Raw genomic sequence first — 25,417 nt, 5'->3', positions numbered from 1 at the left:
GGTATCAGGGCTGGTGCACTGGCACGCGGCACCTGCTCTGCACTTCGGGTGGCCGTATGCCTCCCTTTCATTTTAGCAAGGCGCACATTCTGGGAGTTGCACGTTTAGCGTGCAATGAAACCATGTGAACTCTGGCGACCAGATGAACCCTATTTTCCCAGCCCTGGGCGTTTCGGTCGCAAGTGGCGCGTGTCCTCTCCCGCCCCCACTCGCTGTTTAGTATCAGAGGGGCTTTCCCTGGGCCCTGGGCCCAGATTAGGCGAAACCTAATATAGAATCCGGCGCGCATGTGCGGTGAGACGTCGAATGGAGAAATGTTCGCAGCTTTTTCTTGTTTTGTAAAAATGCGGGGGGTGACCCCCTCAAAACCCCCACTTTAACTATTTATGTTACCCCACCACTATATTTTTTTTAAAAAAATGACCACAAAATTGGAGACATCGCAAAAAAGCTGCAATAATTTCTCCATTCGATGTTTTGCTTTAGACTTTTTCTGCGGACCCGGGCCGGGGATGCAGCCGGCGCAGAGGCGTCAATCAGCCCAGAGGATCATCAGCCCAAGCCGAGCTGCATTCCCGCTCTTGCCCACGATCACCTTATTTAGAAATGTTCTGGCTTTTTATGTGAGTCAGCTGCTTAGAACTCCATGGAGACTCGAAACTTTACATGAAACAAAGCGAAAGCCCCCACACCCCCCATGACGCTTCGATAAGTGTGGCCCAGCACTCTGATGTGTGCGCGCGTGTGTGTTGGGCTTCCCTTCAGCCGTGGGGTGACCCTGCTAACACTCGCTTGTCTATGTCTATTTTTTACAAAGGCACAAAAAGCAAAGCTCCACGCGGAGTTAAAGCAAGTTCTGCAGCTGAAAGGACAGAAGAGAAGTGTGCTGCCGCCTGGGGGCGAGATGGATTCCAAAAACACCATGACTGAGGTAACCGCCCCTGTGGAGTTACACGCACGTGCGCATTGGGGTGGACCCCCTCTGACAGACACACACACACCCACGTGGCCCATCATACCCAAAATGTGTACAGACAAGGGCAGCACCATCCACGGGCTGCGGAGGGGGGGGGGGTGAAACCAGGGGAGTATCCAGCATTGCAAGAGTGGAGGCTAGAGGGAGGGTCAAGATACGAAACACGCCCTGTTACCTTTCCCCCCAAATACACCTTAGAAAATGAATGCTAAACTGACATACAATCGTTCCTGCCCCCCATATGATGCAGGGCAAAGATAATTTGCCCCTTGGCTTACTTATGGTGGTATCAGGTAATAACGTCCCCATGCATAATGTCGCTGGGAAAAGACATTGGCAACATTATATATGGTGACATTATGAATGGGGACGGGTTGCGGGAATGTCCCCTGCTCCCCTTGTAAAAATAAAATAAAAAAAACAGGGGTGGCGGGTGTGCCCCCCACATGTACAATGTAATAATTCATGTCTGCAAAAAAGCGGCAACATTTTTGTCAGGAGACATTTTTGCAGGGACATTACGTATTCTAAAGTCACTTCCATGGTGTCTCCACGTATGAAAGACTGGTGATGCTCACTGCAACTAGAACGTGACTTTCTTAAGTCCTTGAGCGCATTCACTAGTCTGAGTTCAGAAAGAAGTCAGATCATTGCTCTCCGGATTCGGATGCACTCCGACCCCAGAAATGAATGATCTGACTTTCTGAAGTCAGACTAGTGAATGCGCGCAAGACTGGAGCTGAAGGCAGAGCACACAGCACGGTCTGGTGTCCGCCTCCCGCACTGCTCCAGGCTGCAGCTGCTGCAGTGGCCCGGAGCGGGGTGGGACATGGGCGCCTATTTGGCACATGCTCCCGTTTGAATGGCAGCACCCTCATTGTTAGGGTGGACATTTTACTAAATGGTTTTGCAAGACACTGTGAACGTGGTAGCGCATCAGAAGCACCCTGCAGTGCGCGCAATTTCATATGTTATCATTCAGACCCCCCAATCAACTTTTTTGGAAACATTAGTGGCAGATGGCATTTTAACACAAACACATAACAACAACAGGAATACAACTGCAGGACCCTTACAGATGCAGGGAACTCATCTATTAGAGTCAGTACAGGCTCTGTGGGGAAAACTACATGCAAACCTCCTAATTTGTGCATGGATTGCACCAACAGAAGCGACTTCACGGAAAAGGACATCGCAAGGAGCATCATCAGTCTTTGATAGTTGGAGGCACCATGGAAGTGACTTTAGAATACATTGCCATAAGTAAGCCAAATGACAAATATCTTTGTGGTGTAAAATGCCCTATTATTATATATGTAGCAACTTTATAAACATTCAGCTTTTTTTTATAATATCACAATATATTAGCATAAGCTCTGAAGTGAATCACTTACAGAGCTGCAGATAAGACACAGTGTGATGAAATTATTTCCCCAGGATCACACACTTTGGTTAAATGGTGAAACCGGGATGTGAGCAATTCAAGCAACTGAAATCATCTTCCCAAGTCTAGTTGATATAGATATTTATTAAGGTTTTGCTTTGCATTTCATGTGCTTAAATAATAATTTATAGCAATGTCTTGGAAGCAAACCACATTACATAATAAACTAGCGTTTCATAATAAACTAACTTTACACTATATACATCATCATAGAAATATGTTGAGCAATAAGAGTATGGCTTTAGTTATATTGTTTCTACCCTGCATGTAAAATTACAATAGCCTCATGCAGATTAATATGAGCCTAACAAATCCCCCCTGGGTTTTAAAGCCATAGTCATTCTTTCATGAAGCATGCAGCAGTATGCACCCTTCTCACTTCTGATCGCCCCCATTCACATTTCATAAGGGTCAAAAGTCCTGGCTAATAGTATCCCCTCCCTAATGACTCTCAGTGTAATGCTCTGTTGGCACAGAGCAATGTGTCAGGCCGCTGAGAGAGCGGGTCCGCTGCCCAGAGCTCGAACAATGAGGGTGCCGAAACGGGAGGTGTCCTGTTGCCAGGACAATGAAGATGCTGAGCAGGAACTCCTTCTCGGCACCCTCATTGTCCTGCCAATGCCCCAGTCTGGCTCTGAAAAGAGCCACTAGGGGGGCAAGGTGCCTCTCCGCTCGGTACGCCACTGGCTGAAACCCTCCCACTTTGCAGAAGAAGGCATCACTCTGATGGGACTCCCAGCTCCTGGCTCCTATGGCAAGAGCACATTTTTCACCTCCATGTATTTAAACCACCATTAACGTGATGGCACGGCAGCAGAGACAGTGGCAGAGGACAAAGGCCTGCAGAGGCAATATCAATAGACCCCCCAGGGATCTTCAAACTGTGGCGCTCACTCCCCTGGGGAGGGGCGCAAATACCACAGCACGAAGCACCATCCAAACTATATAGCCTTCTCTGCATTTCAACTGGGCCTGAGGCTCAATGAATGTTCCTTCCAGGGAGTCGGCACCTTGCTGGAAATAAGCCCAGCATGAAAGAAAGTTTCAGGCTGTGTTTACTTATCGGTCATGGAAGTTGACAGCAGAGTCACCTGAAAAGAGGGGCACACTCAGGGGTGGACTGGGAACGGAAGGAGACCCTGGAAATAATTTTGGAAGTGGCCCCATATTACACATTTTCAGCAAGCCCAACCCTTTTCCTATGAGAACATTTGGTAATAAAATAGATTACCTCACAAAAGAGGCCCGGGGTGCAGAGGCCTGCCGGGAAATCTCCAGAGTTCCCTATGGGCCAGTCCGCCCCTGGGCACACTGCGACAACTGTGGCTGTTACACAGTGGGGAAAACCTGGAAGGAGAGAAAACACATTGGAAAGGGACTGGGCGGAAGTAAAAGAGCACAGTAGGATAACAGTTTAGGGAGAGGGGCATTATATATGAATGAATAGTATATGCAGAGGCGAAGGGAGAAACAACACCAAAAGGGTGAAGCGTGAAAGGGGCGAAGGACAGGGCAGAGCGAGAGACAATGACAGAAATAGAGAGAGGGGGGACAGATGAAACTGAACAGGTGGGAATTTAAATATGATAGAGGTGATATATTGAGTAGGAGCGAGCATAAGGCAAGAGAGTGTGAGTGTGAGGGAAACAAGAGATTGAATGAGTGGAAGGGGGGATAAAGGCGAACGGAACGAGAGAGAGATTTTGGTACATAGAAAGATGGATAGAGAGCGAGGGGGAGAGGGAAATAAGCAGAGAGGGGCCGACACCAGAGAGACACAGAGCTATAGAGTTTGCACATGTGGTATATAACTGGGTCATCCAGTCCAGGCTTTATTCTTTGCATACTGGGATTTTTAATCTTGCTCAGAAGGAAACACCAGGACTGGATGACCTATTCATGGGTGGCATGGGGCAATTTCAGTGCTCTGGAGAAAGGGAGTAAGAGGGACAAAATACAAAACAGGAGGTGACTATATAGCATACCGAAAGGAGAGACAAAATGGGTGGTAGAGAAGAGAGAGCACAAAAGGGAGTGAAAGAGAAAGAACATGAGAGATGGAAAGAAAGAGAATGCGAGGGAGGATAATGCAACTGAATGAAAGAGTGAGTGAAGGGACAGAATGGAAGGGAGGTAGAACCAACAGACTGCATGAGAGGGAGAGCAGAGAGAGTGGTAGAGGTAAAGGGAAGGAACTAAACAAAATGTAAAGTCAAGATTGGACGAAAAGGAGTGATAGAAAAGGACCCGGATGGAGCGACAAAGAGAGCACTACATTGTAAGGGGATGAAGGTGACAAATTATCAAGATCACAAAAGGGAATGTGAAGGACTGGGTAAGACCAGACAGAAGGGCGACCGAACAAGGGATGAACAGAAAGTATAGAGGAGGGAGTGTGAAGAATTTAAACATAGAGAACAGAGTGAGTAGGAGAAGGCGAGTGATGAGGCAGTGTCAATTAAGAATCCAAAACGAAAGTCATGTGTTCTGGGGGAGCCTGTCCCATGCTGTGTACATTCCATATTAGTAAAGGGTATACAATCACACTGCGCCAGGCAGTCACTGAAAAGTGTTTATGCATAGGTGCATATGAATGTATTCATTCCAATGTCAGCCTGACACGTGTTTCGAGCCTAAAGCTCTTTTTCTGAGGCTTGAAACCTTCTTGAATATTTAATTATCCAAAGTGTTTTGTAACGAAGGGACAACAAATTAAGTTTGGACTCCTAAATTGTAGAATCACTGTTGCGCATACACTATTTGATTTGTTGCACGACCGTTCGGCACAGATCCACGTTTAGCAACAGCAATTATACAATTCAGGAGTCCAAACTTAATTTTTTGTCGCTTTGTTACAAAACACTTTGGATAATTGAATATTCAAGAAGGTTTCAAGCCCCAGAAGAAGAGCTTTAAACTCGATACAGGTGTCAGGCTGACATTGGAATGAATACATTCATATGCACCCATGCATAAACACTTTTCAGTGACTGGCGCAGTGATTGTATACCCTTTACTAATATTAACCTCTTCTGTGGAGTGTTTTGGCCAAAAACCCACACCATACAACCGCCCGCTGCCAACCAAGTACATTAACCTAGTGTGCAAGCGTTTGGGTATCCTAGTCTTTTGTGCCACCCCTCTTTAGTCTCAGTGTACATTCCATCCTCATTGATGTGGGCTTGGATCTATATATTGGAAACATATGCTCCCTCCCATCCGCCTGCAATGAAACAATCTGAGAAAATTGGTTCGATGAGCTGTCTTCACCCCTCTTCAAACCTCCTGCCGCATACTATTTAATTCTGGTGCTGACCTCATTGGTATGCATTTTCACACTCTTACCAAACCAAATGTAATTTTGACCTCACTAGGATAACCCTCAAAAACATCCACGCTTGTCCTCCTCTTCAAGGCTTAACAGATTACTGGTATGCATTAGAGTGGGTGAAGGTGGCATCTTGGCATGCTGTCACCCACAGACAATACCTTGGTAAGGTGCCAGTTAGCCCCAGGACCAGGATGACTTTCATGATGACTTTGCCCAAAATATATGCCAGTATAAAAAACATTTTCATGCTAGCTGTGCCCATACGTGTCCATGCAGGCTGCACCAGCACATGCCAGAATTAGAACATGCTTCTGTTTGCTTTGCCAGTAAACAATGCCATGCTGCAGTTAGAAAATATATCTAGACTTCCTGCACAAATGTAAAAACACTCATGTTTAGTTTACCCTTGATGCCCAGTAAATAAAATGCCATGACACAGGAAGAAAACTTAATCAGACTGTCTACAGCAAAGCAGGCCCATCGAGCCAGATAACAAATATGTTTGCTTCAACCATGATCCCCAGTAAAAATGCCATGCTAGTGCCACAGTAAGAAAACATAACCATACTGGCTGAAAACAATGCAGGCCAGTCTAGCCACGTAACAATACTTATTGTGTTTGCTTTTCCTTGAAGGCCAGGGAAAATGCCATGCCAGATTCAGAAATCATAACCAGACTGGCTGCAGAAATGCAGTCCAGTCTAGCCACATAACAACGCCTATCCAGTTTGCTTTAACTTTGATTCCCAGTAAGCCTAACATCAAAAGCAGTTTTAATTGACAGATGTTGGCCCAATGATAACATTTAGTGCAGATGGAAACCCAAATGGTGTCAGTCTAAGATGACCATGCAACTGTTTTGTCACCACCTTCTCATGAACATTAGAAAGGGCTGTAAGGATGGTATTGGGCCGAATTGTGGTAGAATCTGGGGAGGTTTCAGCGACAGGTTGCACTGTGTGTATCTTTTACAGAATAGGGTGCTCCTCAACATTTCTTTTCTTATGGCTATTGGCACATGTGCAACTCTTTGATAATGTGGTTTGAGTCTTTGATGATGGTCACCAGTTTCACCAGTGCATCTATTGTCTGATTGCCAGTTGCTCATGTACATACCTTTGGTGATGGCAATTGGCACCTGTGCATCCCTTCGAGAAATTGTGGTTTGAGTCTCATGATGGTCACTTGTACCGGTGGATCTCTTGCCTCATTGCCAGTTGCACCTGTGCATTTCTTTGCTGCTAGCCGTTGCTACATGAGCATAGATTTGATAATCGCAGTTTGAGTCTTTGATGATAGCCAGTTGCACCAGTGCATCTCTTGTTTGACTGCAGGTTGCTCATGTGCATTTTCTTTGGTGATAAAACGCTGCACCTGTTAATCTCACTTCTGGTGTCTTGTTGTGCCTGGGCATCTCTTTGATGACTGTAGGCTCTACCGCAGCATCTCTTTGCCGGTGGCCTGTTGCACTTGTTCATCTCTTTCCATTTGGCTGGGTGCACATGTGAATCACTTTGCTTGCCGAAGGCTGCACTTGTGCATCTTGACTGTTTGCAGATTGCATCTGTGCATCTCTTTGCCGGTGGCCTGTTGCACTTGTGCATCTCTTTCCATTTGGCTGGGTGCACATGTGAATCACTTTGCTTACCGAAGGCTGCACTTGTGCATCTTGACTGTTTGCAGATTGCATCTGTGCATCTCTTTGCCGGTGGCCTGTTGCACTTGTGCATCTCTTTCCATATGGCTGGGTGCACATGTGAATCACTTTGCTTACCGGAGGCTGCACTTGTGCATCTTGACTGTTTGCAGATTGCATCTGTGCATCTCTTTGCCGGTGGCCTGTTGCACTTGTTCATCTCTTTCCATTTGGCTGGGTGCACATGTGAATCACTTTGCTTACCGAAGGCTGCACTTGTGCATCTTGACTGTTTGCAGATTGCATCTGTGCATCTCTTTGCCGGTGGCCTGTTGCACTTGTGCATCTCTTTCCATATGGCTGGGTGCACATGTGAATCACTTTGCTTACCGGAGGCTGCACTTGTGCATCTTGACTGTTTGCAGATTGCATCTGTGCATCTCTTTGCCGGTGGCCTGTTGCACTTGTGCATCTCTTTCCATTTGGCTGGGTGCACATGTGAATCACTTTGCTTACCGAAGGCTGCACTTGTGCATCTTGACTGTTTGCAGATTGCATCTGTGCATCTCTTTGCCAGTGGCCTGTTGCACCTGTGCATCTCTTTCCATTTGGCTGGGTGCACATGTGAATCACTTGGCTTACCGAAGGCTGCACTTGTGCATCTTGACTGTTTGCAGATTGCATCTGTGCATCTCTTTGCCGGTGGCCTGTTGCACCTGTGCATCTCTTTCCATTTGGCTGGGTGCACATGTGAATCACTTGGCTTACAGAAGGCTGCACTTGTGCATCTTGACTGTTTGCAGATTGCATCTGTGCATCTCTTTGCCGGTGGCCTGTTGCACTTGTGCATCTCTTTCCATTTGGCTGGGTGCACATGTGAATCACTTTGCTTATCGAAGGCTGCACTTGTGCATCTTGACTGTTTGCAGATTGCATCTGTGCATCTCTTTGCCGGTGGCCTGTTGCACTTGTGCATCTCTTTCCATATGGCTGGGTGCACATGTGAATCACTTTGCTTACCGAAGGCTGCACTTGTGCATCTTGACTGTTTGCAGATTGCATCTGTGCATCTCTTTGCCGGTGGCCTGTTGCACTTGTGCATCTCTTTCCATATGGCTGGGTGCACATGTGAATCACTTTGCTTACCGGAGGCTGCACTTGTGCATCTTGACTGTTCGCAGGTTGCATCTGTGCATCTCTTTGCTTTTTGTGAGTTGTGGCTGCATATATGTTTACACTTTGCATGCATTTGCTTCTGGCAAGTTGCAGCAGTGCTACTGTTGGGTAATAGCAGGCTGCTGCTGTGCACTTCTTTGCTAATGGCAAGTAACACTGTGCTTGGCATGCAGATTACACCTGTGCACCTCTTTGATAACAGCAGGCTGCGCCCTGCCATCTCTTTCATGATGCCATGCTGCACCTATCCCTTCCTTTCTGAATGTCTGGTTGGACCTGTGCAACTCTTTGTGAACGGGAGGTTACAACACTTTGCTGATGACTCCTTGCACTAGTGCACCTCTTTGCTGAATGCAATGTGTATCCTTTTATTGATGGGATATTGTACACACGCATGGTCTGGTAGGTAGCATGTTGTGCCTGCGGGCTGGTTTATTGTTTGTAGGTAACTGTGTCTGAGCCAGATCACTAATTACAATGTGCACCTCTGCATCTGTTTGATGGTGGGACGTTGCATCAGCGCCTCTCTTTGAACCGCTTCCACCCAGGAGTCCAATGCCCCAACGAGATGAATGCGTGCCTCTGTTTTCTCATGTGTCAATACTGTCCTTTTCCAGAAGATTCACAAGGACAGCATCTTATTGGTCCGATTAAACTCGTTTTGGCACTCTATATCTCCCAAAGAGTCTCTTAAGCCTTTTAGTTCAACACATCCAAAACTATTAAATGAAACTGACTAGGGCTCAGAACATACTGACAACCTCGCTTTAACTACCACAGGCCCCGGTACCCCTGACCAGTATTAGTCAATATGGATGGCTAAGAAAATATGGCTTTAAACATAGTACAACCTCCCAATAAGGTATGTTCTCCCAAGATGACATGGTCTTCCAGAACAGTATGGCGCCCAAGATATTTTGACTGCTAAAGAGAATATTGTTTCCGTAGCTAATCTGTTCCCTATTAGGCAGGTGCTTGTGGATCTCGTAGCTTATTGCTCTGCAACTGTGCTTTCACACCACACATTCCTGTTCTTTTGTCCACCTTGGCACTAACTCTGTCTACGTGTTTGGAATCTGTCAGGAGGAAGTGAAAAAGTATGAGGTGGTTCAAATCGTAATGGAGACTGAAGCTGAGGCTGGCGTGAGCGGGATCAGTGTTGCCGGCGGAGGAAAAAGTGGCCTTTTTATCAAAGATGTGCTCAAAGACTCTCCCGCCGCCAAATCCTTGAGCCTGAAGGAAGGTAAGGCGCCCATCTTATTATTTTTATTTTCCATTGCCTCAAAGTGAAAGGGAAGGGTGTGAGAAGGTGGGCCACTGGAGACCGTACCCAAGGCCACAGGGTAAAATGCAGGCAGCATCTTTCCAAGAATGAGAGAAACAATAACATTGAGCTCTGTGAAGGCAATGCCACTCATTGACAAGGTATTGTCACATGACGGGGCAGCAAGTCCTATAGGATCAGCTCTCCTTCCCTCCACACCCCACTGCTTATAATCTTCATGTCTGGCATGTTCTTAACATGTATCTAGTACATCTTCTTCTAAATGCAGTGACTTGAGGCTAATCCAGAATCCACCTCACTTCTAGAAATAATCCGTATTGCGGATTTCTGGATCAAGGAGTCGCCTTACAGAATGGTGGCCTATTCAAGGAATGTGGGCGCGGACCAGTGCATAAGGATTCTGGAATTCTGGTTGGAACCCACATGAATGTACAGAAATTAGGATAATCAAATGTGCAAGGTTTTGTCTGATTATTCAGGACGAATTCAACAGGTGGGGAAACCGAGACACTTCCCAAAGAAGGATTTCGGGATTCAAAGGCACATGGTATATCTAGCTCTGATTGACGAATAAATGCAGAAAACAGAAAATAAAAGCAGAAAGGCCTTAAAGAAATGAGATTCATAGATATGCTGATTCCTCTGAATAGGGGGTGGGAAGAGGGTGGCCAATCATGTCATGTGTCACATGGCCTGTGATCGTGCGACAGGCACCATCTTAGCATAGCCAGTCTTCTAAAGGCACCATGCGGTCAAGAAACCGGCCAATTTACCTAGAGGTCAGACTTCAGTTTGCCTATTGGCAAGTCTGCTTCTGGCCAGTTGCGGGAATGGGGTCTCTTTGATACCGTCCTTGTTTCACCAGCCGCTTTTCCGCTGCTGGGCCCTCGTCCCTTGGAGCAACCCCAATGTGATGCTCTGTCCTTAATAGGTTCCCAAATAGGGCCAGGTTTGTCTTGTAATAACACTGTGCCCAGGGACTTCAGCTGCATCTCACAGACAAGGAAAAGGTAGGTGTGGGGCTGCTTGTGATTGAGGGGGTCTGCTGGTGCCCAAACAGTTTAAAGGATCTTGAAGTGGACACCATTTTGGTGGCAGTGAAAACTGGTACCTAGAAATAGGGGATCTTCCATGCTTACTCAAACCTCATTGTCTTTACAATGTATTGGTTGACTGGTGTGTGTGTGTGTGTGTGTGTGTGAGAGAGAGAGAGAGAGAGAGAGAGCGAGAGGATGCCCGCTATGTGTGGGTGCCTTCCCTCCCTCCAGAATGCCCTGCCCTCTGACCTTGGATGGGCATGTTTAATGGGAGGCACTAGTCTACATTTAGGTAATCCACCAACGCTGCATCTGTCTACATTAATGCAGTGACATTAGCATGCCAGCCTGCATGTCGGCTGATGCCTGGGGTCTTCTGCACAGTTCGGAGGGCAAGCAGCAAGGAAAGATTCACACTCCTCCCTCACATCTGTGTCTCTACAACTCTCTTTGGAACCCTCCTTATCACAACCTACCAAACTCAAAATGACTTTGTCTCAGCTTAGAAACTTTATAGCAGTAAAGACATTTCCGTTTATTTATAAAAACCACTTTTATTTAAGCAATAATGCCTCACAATAATGCCTTATTCCGAGGGCATTAACACGTGGTCCTTGGCCCAACTTAAAGGCCTGAGCAAAGCGAGGGCTTTTAAAAATTGCCAAATTACTTCACTACCTGGTAAGGACCTGAGGAGGGGGTATTATTGCTAATAAAACTTTTCATCCAATGAGAGTAACATTTCCTGTTTACAACTAGGAGAAACATAGGAATTTTGGGGCAAAGGTCTTTATGTATTGCCCTCTGCCTGTGTATCGTCTGCGATGGAGCTGCCAGCATTCCAATGTTCTCATTATTTTTCGCCCTTTTTCACATACTTGTGAAACACATTTTCCACAGACCACGTTTACGGGAAGGGTAGCGTTGCCTTAAGCCTATCTCTCTCAAGCACAAGAATACCCCGCACACAACTCTTTTCAAGCCTTCGATTAAATGTCGTGTGGCACGGAGCAGGTAGATGTGTTTAAGATGTGGTAAGAGTACGTCAGAACTCGCCTTAAGAGAGATTCTACATCTTTCTAGAGGGTCGTCTTGGCCCAAATCTTTTTGCAATGTTATGGAAGAGGCATTTTTCTACAGAACCTGAGGCGAGTATTTGCTTTGTGCAGCTTTGTGATGGCTTGGAAGGCCTCAAATGCATGGGTTATTGGTTGACCACACTGAATGAGGCGCTGTGCGCGTAACTTGTCCATGTCGTATATTTTAGTTGTGTTTATGCCAGCACACTATGCCATGTGACTAAAAGCCATGCCCCTTCCCTGCAGGAGACCAGCTTCTGAGTGCCAAGGTCTACTTTGACAATGTGAAGTACGAAGACGCCCTCCAGATTTTACAGTGTGCCGAACCCTACAAGATCTCCTTCTGCCTCAAGCGGAACGTGAATTCTGCCGATGTTACCGTGTCGCCTGGTACGGGCAGCGTGGAGGTGAAGGGACCTAAAGCCAAGATGCCGAAAATGGTGGGCATTGTTGTACTTTGAGTTGTTGTTCCTGTTTCTCTGCCTTTCCAGGGTTCAGCTTCTGATGTAGCTGCCCGTATGTTCAGGGAGCCGCAACTCAGATACACGCATAGTCAGAACTGTGTTGCCCTCATGATGCAGCTCCTCGGAAAAGCATCCAGGCATTTGGAGAAGGTCTGTCATCTTCAATGAATACCTATGGCCTCCCATAGCCTTTAATGCCAGATCTCCATACCCCCTTTCCAATGCCCTGTCCCTCACATTTCTTTGGCGACCAATGCTGCTATCGGGCCAATAACCAGCAAGCATACTTGGTAGGTGTGTCCGAGAGATTCACTACACTCATAGAACTGCATAGAACTAACTCCAACAACCTTGTGGATTTGGGAAGCGTAGTTTCGAATTGTGATAAATGTCTCTTCAATGGAGGTTACTTATTCCCACTAAGGAAACAAGCAGGCGAGTATGGTTGTAGTGTTTTCTCGACTGGGTCGCACTGGCAGATCTAGTGAATGAAAATGCGCAAAGTTGAGGTCTGAATCTCACACACTGTATCAATATTCGTGCAGCGACAAGACATATTGCTGTAGCTAGAGGTTAACACAGGGCATGAATCTTTAATGGGCTTGGTAACTTGTAACCTGGACAATCGATGCCATAGAACATTACACATAAATAAAACACCTGCACCGCAAAAGCTCCCAGGGGATTGGCAATAGGGCTGAATTTTGCGGTGCAGGTGTTGTATGTATGTGTAGTTTGGGCAGGTACAAGAGAAAATCAAATCGATCAGCTGGATTCAGAGAGAGTCCTATTACCTGATTTTAGTATTTCATCAAGAGGTCAAATCTAGCCTAGATCTTAGGGCGTGGTTCTTATCCTGGAAGTCTAAGGTAGCATCACCCTAATCCCTAGCCTAAATACACTCCTAATAGGATGGGGTTACTGTTGCTTATTTCCTGCAGGTTACCAGAAAATAATAAAACCCTGCACAAGCCTTTATCGGTTGTTGAATGTACGTATGTAATCGAGTTAACAGACATACTACTGCGTGTTACTCATAGGTTGTTAATGTCACTGGATGGTGTTTTATTGATGAGACATTGGGCCTCATTATGAGACCGGCGGTAGCTGTGCTGAAAAACCGGCACAGCTGCCGCCGGAATCATTTTTTTTCCGGTGCCCGGGAATGGGCAATTACCGGGGCATTACGGCCCGGTGGATCCAGTAATTGCCCATTCCCAGGTGCTGGAAAATATTAGTCCCCATTCCCATTTCAGTCCCATTGGACTCAATGGGAAGGCCGGCACCATTCGTGAATGGTGCCAGTGCATCCGACATGGCCTGCTCGCGGGTGCCGGTACGCCCGCCAGGTCAGATCTGGCGGCCGGAAAGGCACCTGCTAGCAGACCTCGTAGTCTGCAGGTCCGGTTACAACTGTACCGGCAAGCTTACCGGTACCATTGTTACCGGACTGGCAAGGTTATAATGAGGCCCATTGACTGTAATTAGCATGCCAGGGCTCTAGTGGAATGCTGGTCAACCTTTGACAATGAGCTGGCCACCCTCATATGGACGGATCAAACGGACTGGAGCGCAGTGAACGTTGGGACGAAAAGACTGACCTGCTGGGGGGGAGGAAGGAAGACGAATTGTAGCCAGGGGGCCTGCTACCTTATGCAGCCCCCTGGACCTGTAATGCTAGATTCTGCAGTACGCAACATCAGGACCCGTGCCCATAATGTTCTGAGCAGAGGAGAGAAGTGAGGAAAGTAGAGTGTTGGCCCCAGAGATGGGAGACTGTGGTGGTGGCTTGGCCCCCTGAGGCTTTGCGAGTGCATCTCTGCTCTCTGGCCCTGACTGGCCTATTCCCCTCTGCACAGAAATGGGAAGCGGCTGAGGAAGTGGTTGCAAGGGTGTCCATGCAGAGTAAAAAGGGCTCAGAGTGCTGTTGATTGAAGAGGGTGGCGTCCTCCGCTGAGTTCACTTCTCTTCAGGGCGTGAGCCGACCCCACTGCAAAGAGAGCGCCTTGCACCCAGGAGCCAAGGTTCGGTCGGGTGTTCCTTAGAGGAGAGGCGCGGGAGGCACGGTGCAGGAGGAGCACATGCCTGCTCCCACTGGCTTTATTGATAGAAAGTACTGTCAAGTCATGAGCCACCAGACAGGCAGGGCAATGGGGCCCCAAATAATCACTGTACTATTTTGAGGGGAAATGTGTACAACTTCAAGGGTGGTGGTTTATGCTTTTCTCCTCAGAGCCATGATGGGTGGTGGTGCCAAGCAACTCGGGAATGTAGCCCCATTCCTGTTAACATTATTTTATTGCAGTGTGCCCTAATACATATATACCAGCCCCTCTAGCTTATCTGGGGAGAGAGGGGGGTGCAGTAGTCTCCCTATGACCTGGTGGCAAGCTCCTAGATGCCATATCAGGGGAAACTAACCAGGGCTACATCAGTCTTTAGTCGCTGGAATTACTGGGGCTCCTAGGAATCCGATCAGACCAAAAGGTACTTGGTCCTTTGGTAGGAGTACCCAAAATTCACGGCTGTGTTAGGATATGTCCCATGATGATCATAGAGAGCACGGGTGTATGTCTGCTGCATGCCAGTGTTACCTGCTTTTGCTTGATGGAATTGGAAGCTGTGCCGCTGAGACGTTAACATTGTTCTGTTAAATCCCCTTCGATTGACGGGTGCCACTATCCAGTGATCTAGTTTTAGATCTCTTCTTTCCATGAGAGATTAAAATAATTACTCAGAGTTAGAATGAAATCTAATTTTCGGATTTTTTTAAACATACTTTTACAGAAAATTTTACCAAACCGTGGAGGGGCAAACAATATATATTTTTTTCAAATGGACACGAACTGCATGAACTAATTACTCTAAAAGCGGGTTACACCACACATGGGTCATTGCATCTTCAAATCCAAGTCATTACGGTTTTCAGCTATTAATGAAAAGGCTTGTTTATGATGTATTAATGATATGCACCCCATTAATCGTACTGGTTGCATGCAAATAGATAGAGCCAGTATCCTCCTTTATTTTCTTCATTCCACAGATTACTGTACTACTCGAACACATAGGAGGCCTCCACGAACCCTTTTCTTTTTTTAATTTTCTTATTTTAATTGGTTATTTATAACACGCTTAATACCCAGAGGTTTCTAAGCGCGGACCTGGGGACCGAACCTGTGTTGCTCCACATCGTCTTGCTTCTAAGGTGAGCGTGTTGCCCCTGAACTATCCTCCCGAGGATTTGTTTGTAATTTGTATATATTTTAGTTTAGAGTGTATCCTTGCCCGCCCCCCTTCCCACAGGCAGCCTCTGACATTACTCTGCTGATTGGCGCATGGCTTCATGTGAACTCTCACCCTCTTCCAGTTAAACACTGTGCAAAGGGAAGAGGGTGTTGCTGATGACACTGTCTATGGCAGTGGAATCTTTTGCGGAACAAAAAAAAATGGAATGCCTTTAAGATGAGCCAGTACCGTTAAAATTGTGATGTATGTCCAGGAAATGTCCTACATTGTGTGGTTTTTGAGTAGAGGTGGTCGCAGACATGTAGGAAGTTGTGTCTGTTAACCTACCGCCATCAGCTAAAGTGATTATTCGTGGGTGGCCCTCCAACTAAGTTTGCAGATCAGTAATACATGTAATGAATTAAATCAGCATCATCAGATTAGGGCTAGCCAAGAATGGATCTTGGAACAATTTCCAGTGTTGCAAATTGATGTGACAATCCTCATTAGGCGAAATCATTTGCAAATTCAATCCTGGAACTACACAGCAGTGGCAACAGTTGCAAGTGTGTTTGTTCAGATTTTTTATGCAAAGAATATTTCACAGATTCAGAGCATACTGCGCGGTGCGGTTCCAGAGGAAAGCATTAACGTGTGGCAACCGTGGATACCACCAACATCAGAGGAGATAAGTTGGCTCAATATTAGCCCTTCAATCGCTCAATGTGGCCCAGTGGTCAGCAAAAGGGGACAACAAAAGGAAAGAGGGTTCAGCGGGGCCGGCACGCATCCTGGCTCGTGCCCTGATGAGCTTCTGAAGCCTTTCGTGAATTGTGGGCCATCAAAGATTCTTGACACTTTGGTGGATAAAGATAGTACAGAAAATTGAGATTGTAGCAACAAATGCCACTATGCTCACCACTTTATCCAGACAATGAGCTAGAAAAGCGTGTGCATTAAGAACGCAAAACACGTTTGAGGTACGGTGTAGCAATGTTTGAATTCTGGGCAATGGATTCCTCACGTGCACACGCTCTCTCTCTCTCTCCACCCCATCTATCTCTCTCACTTCCCCTCTCTCTCACTTTCTCTCTCTCTCACAAATTCTCTCTCTCTCTTTCTTTCCCGCCTCCCAGTAAATTAGCTTGCCTTCTGCTTTTTAGTTTGGGCCACTAGGTGGCACCGGTTCCACCCATAAGCCGAAACTATTGCATTAGAGTACCAATAGGGAGAAATGGCATATGAGGAGGGACACAAAGCCTGTAGGTGTTGTTTGGTTATTAGCCCACCCGTTGACTGGCCATGGCCATGCTAATCCTTATGGCCCTTCCCATTCACTATATGCCTCTCCCCACTCTAAACACCTCCTCATGGGAGCCCTTTGATCTTGCTTTAATGAAGCCTTACCATCAAACTTTGCACTAAAAGTGCCTGCCAGAGTTTATTCAAAGCAGTCTTCTGAAAGTGAATGACTTCATTGCAGCTGTGAACACGCAATACGTGTGAGAAATATGTCAACCAGGTCTGCCTTCAGCCACTCGATTTATAATCACCATGGTGTCCTTTACTGAAGTCATGTTAAAAACAAGCTTAGCAAAGCCATACGTTTTAGCTTGTGCATAAGTATTTATCAAGTGTTTTCCCCATGCCTATACAAAAGCCCGAACTGTTGGCCTTGCCAATGCTTGTTTAAATATGTTTATAGTTCAGGAGGTCATTTTACATACTTAACTACTTATGAGGCATAATGTGCACAAAGGATTTCAAAGCTGTGTTGCTCAATTGTTACAGCTCGACCAATCGGCAATAACCCCAGAGTGAGGGACCATTTGGCTGCTCTGGGAACAAAACAAATTCTAACTGGAAACTCTTGTTTCAAGTAGGCACCAAACAGTAAGCATGCAACTGTCAACTACCTTGCCAGTGGCTTATTAGGTAAAAAGAGATGTCTACTGCCCTTACTAGCCACAAAAAAGAAATGCCAATAAAGGAGCAGCCAATTCACAAAGCGCATCTGAATGGAGGTGTTTCAGGACATTTAAAAGCACAGCTCGAATTCACAAACGGGATGCAATTTTTAATGTGCAGAGATTAGGGTGTTCCCCCGTGCCTGTTCAGAGCAGGTTCAGACAGGGGCGCACCTCATGGCAGGGTCATTTTTGACCCTGTCATGATTTATTTTTTAAGTGTGACAGCTGCTGTTTGCCACACTTGCTTTGCCATCCCCCAAACAGGGATCGAAAATGCTTTTTATTTCTCAGCATTTCAGCGAGATGGGCCCTTTAACTGCCCGTCTTGGTGAAATGCGCTCCCAGCAACCATGGTGTTGCTGGGAGCCTGTCATACATTAGTGGCAGGAGTGTGCTCCCGATTCTAATGTGTGCAAGGGGGCTGGGCAGCATATCTTTGCGCTATTGGCCAGCCCCTCCTGAAATGTTCAGGTCGCCTTTGAGAATAAGGTGACCTGAGTTTTTCTCAGACCAGAGCAAATGAAACGAGCTCATTCTCAGCGCTCCTTTCATTTGCTTTGCTTTTTTGAGAATCTGACCCTATATGTTCATGTTTAAGTCTTTCCCTAAGGAAATGTTTACAACAAAGTAAAAATGTGATCTTCCCAAACTCAAATCTGTCAGAGTGGCTCTTCTCCTCAGTCTTAATTGGACCTCTCTGATTCCAGACGGTCCCACAATGTATTCCACAGTCACTGCAAGGCCCTTGAGCCTACCAGACTTCTTTACCCTCCGTGGTGGCTTTCTTGGTTCCTTTCTACAGTTCCCCAAAGGGTTTCATTCCTCCCTTTCAGTTATTTGGGCTTTGCGGCTTTAGGGTTTCCTGATCCCTTCTTCTGATGACTCTTTAGCTGAGGGCTTTCCATGGTCCCATAACCCAAGACAAACTCTAGCACATACTGTGACCAGCCGGCAGGTCAGCGCGATCCTCCAGGGAGAACTGCAGAGGTGTGCCTTTTCCCCTGTTCTTTTCAAGGCTCCTCCTGTTTCTTTGCATCTCATGTCACTGGTGTATCCTGTCCTTCTTGACCTGCTCTTGCGTCTCCTCTCACCTATTGGTGCAGACTGGGGCCTACGTGGCCTGCTGGAACCTTCCTGTTTTGTCTAATTGGATGTTTTCCTTCAAGCTGCTGTCAACCACTGGTGTTATTCTCTCCAGCACTTCCACCTCTGCCTTTCACCATCTCCTACCTTGGTGTTACACCCTCCTCAAGACTACCAGCTTCCTCTCCTGGTGTTCTCTCCTCTGGCTCTTCCTTTCTTGTTTTACCTTCTCGTCACAATGCTTCCCACTGCTTTACCCTTGTTGTTACAACCTCATCCTCCACCATTGATTGACCACCTGCTCCTTTACGATTGATCTTACCCCCTCCTTAACAAACTTGATGTTTTCACCTCCTCCTTTTCCCTTGATTGTTCCCTCCTTCCTTCTTAATCTCACCACCTCCAGGATACCACCTTCCCTTCGGGATGTTACTAGCTCCATCTTCCTTCTTGGTCTGAATGCCATTTCCTCCTCCTCCCCATTAAAGACACCTCTCTCTTCTTCTCGGCCTCTCCAGTCTATACTCTCTACACCTATGTCCGAGGGTCAGCCAGCTCCAAAATCTGGCCTCTTGCTCCTGAAACCCACTGTGAATGGGTCTCTGGGTTTCATAGCGTTCTCCCTCCTTCCTCCCTAGTAGGGCCTTTGGTGAGTGCCCTTGCCTGGGTCTTGTCATTGGGGCAGGCTTCGGATTAGTTGCTGATCCTGGATGCATCATGTCACTGATGGTACAAGAATCACTCCAAATCTCGGAGGAGGTCCAAGGGCTGTTATTGATATTCTTGTGGGCCCTAGAGATATCCCTCTCTCTCTTTTTATTTAGCATCTCCTCCCTAACCCAGACGTCCCTGAACTCAGGCTAGTACATACAGAAGGTTGTCCACTACTGCCTAATTCTTGTCTTATGTTAAGGATGAGGAACAAAAGGCAGATTTGCCTTCTCTAGCTAAACTCCACCAGATCCTTCTTAACTTTCTCTACTCTATACAGTTGTTAGTATTCTACTGGGTTTTGGGAATTGTACATCACACACTGTTGAATTTAGTACCCCTTCTGTCATGCTTACTTTCTCCCCTCCTCTTCTACTCTTCCCTCTGCCTCATCACCTCTTCTCACTCCTCTCTCCTCTCTCCAATATTCTGTTCCTCCGATGTCTTCCACTCCTGCTGGGCTTCACCTCTACCCTTTGATGTTACATCTACCTCCACTACACTACCACTCCCTCCTTCACACCACCACTCCCTCCTCCACACTACTGCTACCTCCTCCATATTACTACTCCCTCCTCCACATTACTACTCCCCCTCAACACTATTACTCCCTCCTCCACACCACTTCCTCCTACACACTACTACTCGCTCCTTTACCTGCTATGTTTCCTCCTTCCAAGTGCTACTCAACCACTCTTCTTTCACTCTGTGCCATACACTTCACATTCACTCCTTACACTAAACTTTCTAACCACACAGCCCACACTAACACACACACTCACAATGCAGTACCACTTCCTCTCACTAGTCAGTACCTTATGTGCTCCCGAAAATGCCTCCACACTTCGCCACTCCTTTCTACCTCCTGCTAGTCTCTTGGTTGTAAACCTCCTCCTCTGACCTCACCCAAATAACCCTCCCATCATACTTCCTGTTTCCTCCTTATGTCCCCCTCCTTTCCTTCTGCTGGCATTGGATCTCTGTCCCTGGCCAAGCTGGTCCTGTCTTCCCCAACAGGGCGGGTTGAAGAAACGAAAATCCATAATTAGTGGGTTAAGCCCTGTCCACTTTTTCTGCCTGGGTTCTGCCACAGAACAACAGTGGCGGCCTGGGAGGACAATTGTTTGTGTTCTGGGGATCAGTTTTGCATGTCATTAGGGTAAGTTCCATGGGGGAGGGGTTGATGATTCTCCACCTAATTCCCTGATGGTCCAAGGCACTTGCTAGTCATTGCGTGTGTCTACCGTTGGTTGATGATTAGGTTTCTGCTTTATCATCACAAATGCAGGGCCCTCAATCATGATTCTCAGTCTGATCCTTCTTCAGTGTTTATTGCTCTGGTGATGCGTCTCTAGAAAAAATAGAGAAATACTGGCAAGTATCTCACATTTGAGGCATGGCATGAAATAGAGGTGCACTGCTGAGATACATGCTTCCACAGGGTAGGCGCAAGGATTAGGGCCCTCTCAACTCCCACTATCCACCTCAGGGGTAGGACTGGCTCTGGATTTCTCTCTGGTAGGCGTCCCACCCCTGACTGAAAGGGGTTCTGTCCCCTCTTGACAAGGCTAGCCATCTGGCCTTGTCACACACCCCACCCTTTCTACTAAGTCATCATCTTCTTCCCCTTACACCTTTCAACTGCCTGAATGAGGGTATAGAGAGAGAAGATCTCTTTTGGCTTGCCTATTGTCTGTCTGTGCTCTACTGTAAAGGTAAATGTTTGTAAGGCCACCTCATGACACTTCTTGTATTAGCAGTTGACCACTCTTACCAAGTGATCTTTGCCAGGCACGTAAAAACTGCTTGCAACTTTCTCCCTAGCACTTCCCTCTGTAGAACCTCTATTACTTAACCCTCCTCCCTCCTCCCTTCTCTCTCTCTGCACTTGCACGTTCTGAATGATCACAAGGCCTGGTAGGACCACTTCTTTCTTCCTCTTCATTGTTATTATTTGCCTTTCGTTCTCATGTTTGACCCTGTTGTCCTATGGGCACTTTGAAACACAATGTATTTGATGTCTAAGCACCTTACAAATGCACAATAAATAAAATAAATAAATGACACAGGGATTCATGTCTTTATTCCTGGCCATAAAGACCAGTGGAGCATAGTCAGTTGCCAGTTTAAACTTTCGGCTTGTCATGGAAATATCACATGCTATAGACTGCCCACTTTATGGCGAGAGACCCAAGCTCGATAATGGAGTAGTTCATCTCTCAGAAATGGAGTTTGCAACTGATATGCATTACTGGATTTTCTCCTTCCCTTTCTACCTGTGATAATACTGCACCTAGCGCAACATTAGAAGCTTCTATCTGCAGAATACATTCTTTGGAGGGATCAGGCTTAATCAGGACCAGGCTTCTGCACAAAGATCTCTAGAGTTGATAGAGAAATTGGCATGAAACATCAGTAATATCCACTTAACCCCTGAAAGGCACGTATGTCCTTCTTCATGATAGGTTGGGGTACTTGCTGGAATGCTTGGATCTTGACCTTCTGGGAATGTACCTGACCCTTTTCTGCTTGGAACCCCAGATAGTTGACCGATGACTGGAAGAGAGGACATTTAGTTGGGTTGGTGAACAGGTGTCTTGATAGAGTTCTGCTATCAGGGTCCCTTACTCTCACAAAAGAGCGTATATTTGCAATGGAGAGTTACACTGGTTTCACTTAGCACAACACTTCTCCCTCCCCCCGGCACCCAAAACCTCTACATCAGCTATACGCAGCACCCATCTGTCGAAAGGCCAGGTCTATGGAGTGGGGACAGTTTGGGAAATTTCATTTTGGTGGGAAGTATAGCTTTGGTTTAAAACAAGATTTCGTAAGGGGATCAGTTGGGAATTTTCGCTTTTAGACAGGGATACACCTCTTCCTTTAGAGAAGTCAGGAGATGACTAAAAATACCTACACCCAATTACTTTAAATAACTATAACTTATCTTACTTGCAGGGGAAGAGGGCAGAAGTTTCGAATTCCCCCGTGCTTCCCCCTGCATCAAGCTATATGAGAATTAATTAAATTAATATTTAGTAAAAGTATGCTAAAGGTCTACACAGTTACCCCCACCCACTGTTAAGGGAAAATATGAAGGCAGGCAGACCCCCCACACATTGGTTATTTCAGACAGGCAACTTACATGGGATTTCTTTGGGTTTCACACTCAGGGAACACAGGACTCCACAATGGACAGCACAGAGTCTGGTCACTCCAGTCAGAGATTGTCACTGGCTTCTATCCCTCATCTGGCTCTCCTTCAGAATCAGGGCCCTGTCAGCTGTTGGCTTCCCCAGTTTCTCTCTCCCAGGCAAAGTTTAATCCTGCAGCAGCTTGTCGTCCTTTCCACCCAAGTGGAATTAGATTGTCGGGATTCAGGCAGATAGGTTTTAGCAACTCTCCCCTGGAAAGGTGGAACCCTGATGGTTTTAGGCAGCTCTCCCCCTTTCCCCATAGAGCATCTAGCTTATGTACCCCTAGTATGAGGAGGCACCAGCATACTATCTCACACACCTGATTGGTGATTTAGATTTCTCTCCAACCCCTAAATCCTGCCCATCTCTAAGGATAGGGTTAGGAGTTCTATGATGAAATTGATGTGAAACAGGGCCACACTTTCTTCTTATTTGCATTTTACATGTCCGTTTTTGGCACACAAAAAGTACCTGCATGACAAAATATTGTAACTTACTGATAAATGCCATAATATATAGATATTCAGATTCCTTTCTGCATGACGCATCGGTAGAGGTTACTTTCATTTCGGCATTACATTGCATGGGCGCATAGCAAACTTTCACCCTTTATGCAAACATTGTATTGGTTAGGAATGTGCAATACTTATATTCTGATGTCTTATTTAATAACCCAGCAGCCCCCCCTCCTCCCAAGTTTCAAACTCAGAACATTTTTGGGGAGGCTAGGAACACATTTTAAATTGTTCCAGGATTATTATACCTCTGACAGAAACACAAAGAATACCAACACCACAAGCTAGTCATCAGCTTTCACATGAGAGCTCAATGGCTACTACAGTCATAATGGTTGAACAGTTATTAAACTAACAACACATCTGTAATGCAAGTCAATGATGAGATAGTTTAACATTGATAAATTTAGTTTCATTTTACAGTGTACGATGGAATCCCCATTTCCCTGAAATCAACAGGGAATCTGCTCTGGGTTGATGGTGATGTTTACACAGTCTCCAATTTAAGTCCATTTGCAGCCCTGGGCTTGATGCTAATTGTCAGTTTATGGCTGCCATAACCAGCTTGAATGCAGGGCAGGGTTCTTCAAAGGTCAGGGCTGCATCTATTATCTGAAGTTCACTGCCGTTTTCATCTTAAGGTTTGTATTTTTAAAGTATGTTCCCCCACTCAAGCCGGGTCTGTTCAGCTGGTGCATTGTAAAGACTTGGTGAGTCCCAGCTCCTCAGAGATTTTCCTACCAGATAAAGGGCCAGTTAAGGCACTTGTGATGGGGAAGGCCTTTGACTTTTGCCCAGCAACAAAATAAAATCATGTTTTCCTCATAGAGCTTAAGAGATTATCATATTGCATCTGAAAGAAAACACAGATTTTACAATGTGGCATGCATTTTTCATGTATGTGAAGCCTCTAATTTACTTTAATCGCTGACATTCTGCTATTCGCAATGGGCATTTTTCATTTTTCCACTGTTCATTGTGTCCCTATCAGCAAGACACGCATTTTCCATTTTGACTGTTCCTTGGGTCACATTTAGCAATATACCTTGCATTCACTATGCACTTGGTTAAGTGAATGTTTTAGGCCTTGGCATGTCATTTTTCCAGTGTGCCCTTCTCCATTACACAGTCTATTTCACATTAGAAGCAAGTCTAGCCGTTCTGTTCATTTTGCTAGGGCTTCCCTTAGACCCACACTGCAGAGCCCAGAGAAGTTGATCATCTCCATTTTTGTCAATTTTTTCGGAAACCAGCTTGCTAAGGATGTGCTTCAGGGTTTTGTTGAAAGGTTCCACTTAACCATCAGTCTGCGGATGGAACATGGAAGTTCACAGGGTTCCATTCTCTATTAGCTCTTTCATTTCACTAATTAGTTTTGACATGGAACTACTCACTTGCTCTGTTAGCATTTCAGCAGGAAACCCCACTCTCTTGAAGAATGGGGTAAGTATTACTTTGGTGCTGTTACTTCACATCGGGAAGGCTTCAAGATATTGGGTCGCTTATCAAAAATGAGCAGGATGTATTCGTTGCCTGATTTGGAGAGATCCAGTGGGCCAACTACTTCCATACCAATCTGATGGAAGGGCACCTCGATTATTGGTAACTATTGAAGAGGTGGTCTGGGTACATCATCCAGAGAGGTTTTCTGAAAGACGGGACAACAGTGTAAAACTGTTTGGTCTCTGCATAATCTCCTGGCCAATAGAACTGGCTGAGTAGTGTCTTCTGCATCTTTTCTAGCCCCAGATGCCCTGCAGTTAGATTGGAGTGGGCTAACTCCAACACAGCATTCCAGAAGGGTTTTGGGACCAATAATTGGTGACAGTTGATTCCATCTCCTCTAAGGTTTACACTGACTTGATACAGGAGCCCTCTTCTTTCTTTGAAATGAGAAGTCTTTAGGGTTTGGCTCTCAGCCTCAGAAACCAGGTTCATGCGAGCTTGGTCCGGGAGTGGATCTGTTCACTGTGTCTCTATAAACTACAAAGAAGCAGGGCTTGGGTGGTCTGGTGGTTGGACCTCTGCTTCTCATACTTGCATCATTTCTTTGAATCCTGCTTCGGCTCGATCGGTAGTATCCAGCGTTTTGACTTCTACAGCCATCACAAGTATCTTTTCGCATATAAACTGGGCGATGGATTGACCTTGTTTCAGGTTGAAAGTGTATTCCTAAGAATCACCAAGATCACCCTGACCTCTCCTCAGTAACACCGGTAATCACCCCTGTTCCCACCTCCAGAGAATATTTACGGGCCAACCCCAAATTTGGAGCCACTCATTCCTAG

At 46.1% G+C, this 25,417-nt stretch overlaps 1 protein-coding gene across 2 annotated transcripts in view; it reads left to right on the top strand.

The window, feature by feature from the left end:
- Positions 1-25,417, top strand: part of PRX (periaxin) — a 213,346-nt gene that overhangs the window by 172,403 nt on the left and 15,526 nt on the right. For both annotated transcript variants that reach the window (XM_069644486.1, XM_069644485.1), the window contains 3 exons: positions 818-931; positions 9,647-9,806; positions 12,211-12,404. In XM_069644486.1, coding sequence (XP_069500587.1) covers positions 905-931; positions 9,647-9,806; positions 12,211-12,404 — 381 coding nt within the window. In that variant the 5' untranslated portion in view covers positions 818-904. The remainder of the gene's footprint in view (positions 1-817; positions 932-9,646; positions 9,807-12,210; positions 12,405-25,417) is intronic.

The sequence above is a fragment of the Ambystoma mexicanum genome, chromosome 2p, assembly GCF_040938575.1.
Source record: "Ambystoma mexicanum isolate Mex_15411 chromosome 2p, UKY_AmexF1_1, whole genome shotgun sequence".
Taxonomy (NCBI): Eukaryota; Metazoa; Chordata; class Amphibia; order Caudata; family Ambystomatidae; genus Ambystoma; species Ambystoma mexicanum.
The sequence above is the reverse complement of the archived record's forward strand: the minus strand, read 5'-3'. Positions and strand labels throughout refer to the sequence as shown.